General features: G+C 39.5%; 1 protein-coding gene across 1 annotated transcript in view; it reads right to left on the minus strand.

Moving 5' to 3' along the window:
- LOC107296042 (phosphatidylinositol 5-phosphate 4-kinase type-2 beta) overlaps nt 1–5255 on the minus strand; it is a 24308-nt gene that overhangs the window by 15047 nt on the left and 4006 nt on the right. The window contains exons 4-5 of the mRNA XM_015825382.1: nt 2709–2822; nt 1438–1696 (exon numbers count right to left, since the gene is read on the minus strand). Of these exons, the coding sequence (XP_015680868.1) occupies nt 1438–1696; nt 2709–2822 (373 nt within the window). The remainder of the gene's footprint in view (nt 1–1437; nt 1697–2708; nt 2823–5255) is intronic.

Here is a 5255-nt window from a genome sequence, read left to right on the forward strand (position 1 = left end):
ATATATATATATATATATATATATATATATATAAATAAAAGAATCAGAACCATTCCTAAAATTGTAGTATAGAAGATTTATTCAAGCCTATACACAAGAATCTAGTCAACTAACAGTCAGCACTACATTGGCACTAGATAAGGGTCAACGGAATACACAGGGGGGCTGGACTTGGATCTCTTGTGGCAATGCAATGATGATGCATTTAACTCCACCTCCCCAGCTCTGTCTATGGTGATTCTCAGTCATCAAGGTCATTGTTGTCCCAAAGGTGCTTTTTCCACATGGCAACTGAACTTTCTTGTTTTTCTTGAAGATGTTTTGCTTCTCTCCCAAGAAGCTTCTTCAGCTCTGACTGGATGGTGGGGAATGGCAGGATTTATAGTCCTTGCAGACAGCTGGTCATTTGCATTCTTTTAGTGAGTCGTTGAAGACTGCTGAATCTTGTCCTGATGGGTTTGTTCTCCTATGTTGTGCCATGCATTTATGAAGTGGTTGTTTTGTTCATAAATGCATGGCACAACACAGAAGAAAAAATCCATCAGGACAAGATTCAGCAGTCCATCTGCATTTAAAAGACAAAGGTCACTCTTTCGAAGACAGCAAAGTCCACATTCTGGACAGAGAGGACCACTGGTTTGAAAGAGGGGGTCAAAGAGGCCATCTATGTCAAAATTGAACAGCCCTCTCTCAACAGAGGGGGAGGGATACAACATCATCTATCTCCAGTCTACAACACAGTCCTTTCAACAGTTCCAAGAAGGCTCCACACCCATTTGCATTACTCAGGTGACCCTGACAACACAGATAAGCCTCCAGGGGCTTCAACGACTCGCTAAAAGAATGCAAATGATCAGCTGTCTGCAAGGAGTATAAATCCTGCCATTCCCCACCATCCAGTCAGAGCTGAAGAAGCTTCTTGCATGAGAAGCGAAACGTCTTCAAGAAAAACAAGAAAGTTCAGTTGCCACGTGGAAAAATCACCTTTGGGACTTCCCAGCTGTGCATGCTCTTCTCCTACAAGTTGTGTATTATGGAAAGCATCCAAGACATCTTCTCTATCACAGAACCCTCCTGTGTTGCAAATTATTCTTAATCCTGCCTTAAATTGTTTCAGGATATAAATGAGCTCTGTCTAAACTTTGACCTGGCTCTCAAATAGACACTCCTACCCTTTACGGTGGCTGCATACTACAGGGGAAGATTAGACTGGAAGTCATGTCTGTAATTAAGGCAGTTTTATTGGCTAGGTTGCTGTAGTTTAGGGAGTCAAACAGTCTTAACATTTCCAAGAAAGTGGAGTGAGCAACGTTGATTCAAATAACTACCACATATCAGTAAATGCTTGCAGTCAGAGGATATCACTCTGGCTTTCACCAGACAACTTTACATTTTGTGTTCCACTCCCACTCCCATCATCCAAATCCCAGCACTTACCTTCATGGCTTTTCATAGCATAGACATCGACTGATGTATCAAACTCCCCAGGCCCGAAAAAACGTGGGAAGTTGAGAAGGTTACCGGGACTCTCAGGTGGAGTCCCATAGGAACAAATTGGATTCCCTCCTATGCCATCATTCTCACATTCTTCATCTTCTGCCCGGTCCTCAACTTCCATCTCCTCTTGCTCAGCCCGATCAACATCGTGAATCCCTACTAGCAAACTGTAATCCATGATCTTCAGCTGTGCAAGGAACTGGAAGTCAACAGAAAGACATTCCTTCTCATTTTTAAGGTCTCTATATCACCTCCAGGATTTGAGTTAAACCATCTTTCATTAACTTGGCACCAGCTCTAAGTATTGGGACTCCAAGTCACTTAAATCTCAAAGCTTTTCTACATGAGTGTTTGGAAATCTTATGGTTACAGGATTATAGGAGAAGAATGTTTTAGTCTATGGTGGCAAAAAAAATTAGGAGTCTGGTAGCACCCTTTCTAACTAACAAACTTTATTAAAAGACTTTTAATAAACTTTTGTGAGTTTGCTGCTTACTTCATCAGATGCACAGAGTGGCTAGACCGATATAGAATTTAAAATGGGATGAGGCGGGGTGGGTGAGTGGGTGGGAGAAACTAATTAGTTATGCAAGTGCAGGTTACATGTGAGACAGATTGCAAGTACCTAATTAATTAACAATTGTAATATGCTAAAAAAGCCACTGTATTTGTGGAAACACTTTGAGGTCGCCTGAAACTTTTTGATGTGTATGAGTTCAGCAATGTCTCACTTCAATGGTCCCGTTAAAGTCTCTGTTTTCCAAAATGGTCACTTTGAAATCTGTTGTGCTTTGTGGTCTGTATTCTGTTTAAATTTAAATTAATTAAAAAACCTAATAAAGCTTGTTAGTCCGAGAAGGTGTTATCAGACTCCTTCTGAGACTTGTAGGAGTAACACTCATTTCTGTTGATCCCGAGTTATGGAAAACTGAGCTACTCTTGAGCAGGATGAAGGAAGTAATCCCCAAAGTGAAGCTGAATGCAAGAGACAGTAGCAGGCAAATAAAACTCTTCTCTGTTTCCTTTTTCTAACAGTTCTTTTCAAATTCATTTAAATTCACTTAGATTGTGAGACAGAATCTACCAGACACCTCTACCTTATCTAGCCTTTTAAAGAGCTTGAAAATTAGTGTAACAGTGGGGACTCTCTGGTGATTCCACCTCTTAAGTCATACCCCCATTCCCCAAAACCAACTGCTTAGCTACCCTACCTCAACATCTTGCTTCAATTTCTCCAGGATTTTTTTTTTATATTCGACTCCAACATGGAGCTTTTGGCCTTCATTTAGAAAGTCGTTGTCTTTAAAGGTTGGTAGATCCTTAGCCTAGAAAGAAAGATTGAACTGAAGTAAGTGCAAAACATTGCTTCTATATTATGTGATCCAAAGCAGCTCAATATACTGCTTGCTGAAGTTGGGGCAAAGGCAATTCCATCAACTTTGAGGAAAGGATTAAAAAATACTAAAATATTCATGAGAAGCTGCTGGGCTAAAAGTAAAAGCTTGTGAGAGGCTGTGGAAAGGAAGTAGAGAAGGACTGCAGTTTAGGTCAGTAGATGCAACATATAGGACATGACCAGGCTGAGCCCGAGGGAGGGGCCAAATGCATCATCAGTCATGAGTCCCTTCAGGCCCACAAGAGATCTAAGTCCAGCCCACCTTGAATTCCTGTGACTCTTATCTACAGCCAATTTGCTTGGGCCCTTAGTAGTTCAGATTCTTGTAGAGAGATTAAGCTTGCAATAAATCTTTATACCCATTTGAACTGCCTGGATCTCCTGATTTCCCTGGTGCTTGACACAACACAGCCCAAATGTGAGAGCCAGGGGAAGAAAGCATTTTAAAAAATAGACTACTTCTAGGAATTTGTCTTTCCTTTTTTAAAACTATTTTATTTTATTCAAAAAGTTAAAATACAAAATCCCCTCCCCTATCACAGCATGCTGAACAGCCCCTCTCCCATCATGGCATGCTTAATGGACAGGAGCAATAATTTATGCAAGCACCACTGTTCAAAGGCGTCAATTCTTCTTTGATCAGCTATTTAGTGTCCAACTCTCATACCCATACATCATTATTGGGAAGACTATTGCTCTAACTAGCCTGCTTTTTGTATTTATATCAATAGCTCTGCTTTTCTAGATCTTATTAATGTTAATCATTGCAGTGTGGCCTAAGGTTATCCTATGTTTGATTTCAGGAGTAGAACTGCCATCGTGAACAATTTTTGATCCAAGGAAGATAAATTCTTGAACTAATTCAATTTCCTCCTTGTTGATTTTAAACAGCTCATGTCCATCTGCAGCTTTTGTCATTATCTTTGTTTTCCTGATGTTAAGACTCAATCCAACTTTTTCACTTTTGTCCTTGATTTTCCAGATCATTTGTTCCAGGTCTTCCTTATTTTCAGCCAATAGTGTTGTATTATCTGTGTACCTCAAATTATTTATGGTTCTTCCTCCAATCTTCAGTCCAACATCAGGCAGTTCCAGATCTAATTTCTGCATGATCATTTCAGCATACAGATTGAACAAAAATGGTGATAAAATACATCCCTGTCTAACTCCTTTACTCATCCTGAACCAATCTGTGTCACCATAAAGTGTTCTCACTGTTACCTCCTGATCAGTGTACAGTGATCTGCTAAGTCTGATCAGGTGGGTTGGGATACCAACATCATGCAAAGCTTCCCATAGCTTATTGTGTTCTACACAGTCAAAAGCTTTTCTGTAATCCATAAAACACATATATAGATCCTTTTGATATGCACGTGCCTTTTCCATAATACATCTAATATAGGAAATGTGATCTTGAGTGCTGCGTCACTTTCTAAAGCCAGCTTGTACATCAGGTAACTCTTGATCAATAACTTTCTGTAGCCTCTGTTTAATGATTTTTAACAGAATCTTGCTTGCATGAGAAATGAATGCAATCGTGCAATAGTTGGAGCAGTCACTGGCATCGCCTTTCTTTACTAATGGGATAAAAACAGTTCTTTTTCAGTCCTGAGGCCATTGACATGTAGTTCATATCTCTTGACACAGGGCACTGATGATGTTAACTGGCACTTGTCTTAGTAATACTGCAGGTATTCCATCAATACCTGGGGCTTTCCAGTTCGGCAATTTCTCCATGGCCAATTCTATTTCTTCTTTCGAGATGTTTTGTTCTTTATTAATTGGGCTGTCATCGTTGTCATCATCATGGTAAGTCAAACTGCTATAGAGTCCTTCTGTATATACTTTTCACCTATTCTTGATCTTCTACTGCAGGGCTTTTCAACCTTTTTACCAATTGTACCACTTTGAGGATATGGCAATATTCGAGTACCACCTAGCAAGGTGTCAAAAACTTGATGACCAAAAAAAAAAACCTGTTCAAAGTTGCAATTGCACTGAAATGACTTATCACCATTTTTCACACTTAATGACCATTGCAGCATGCCCAGTGTCATGTGATGTATATTTGGATGCTTGGCAACTGATTCATATTTATAACGGTCACAGTGTTCCAGGGTCATGTGATCCCCTTCTGCAACCTTTATTTATTTATTTATTTATTTTATTTATTTAATTACATTTATATCCCGCCCTTCTCCTTGCGGACTCAGGGCGGCTAACAATTGGATAAAATACAAACATATAGTACACCTATTAAAATTGATTAAAAAGAAATATTTAAACTCATCTGATTAAAAGTAATTAAAACCCCTTTAAAATCCCTTAGGCCAGTCCCGCAAGCTGGAACAACCATGTCTTG

This window comes from Protobothrops mucrosquamatus, unplaced genomic scaffold (genome assembly GCF_001527695.2).
Source record: "Protobothrops mucrosquamatus isolate PMUCROS unplaced genomic scaffold, P.Mucros_1.0 scaffold2611, whole genome shotgun sequence".
Classification (NCBI taxonomy): Eukaryota; Metazoa; Chordata; class Lepidosauria; order Squamata; family Viperidae; genus Protobothrops; species Protobothrops mucrosquamatus.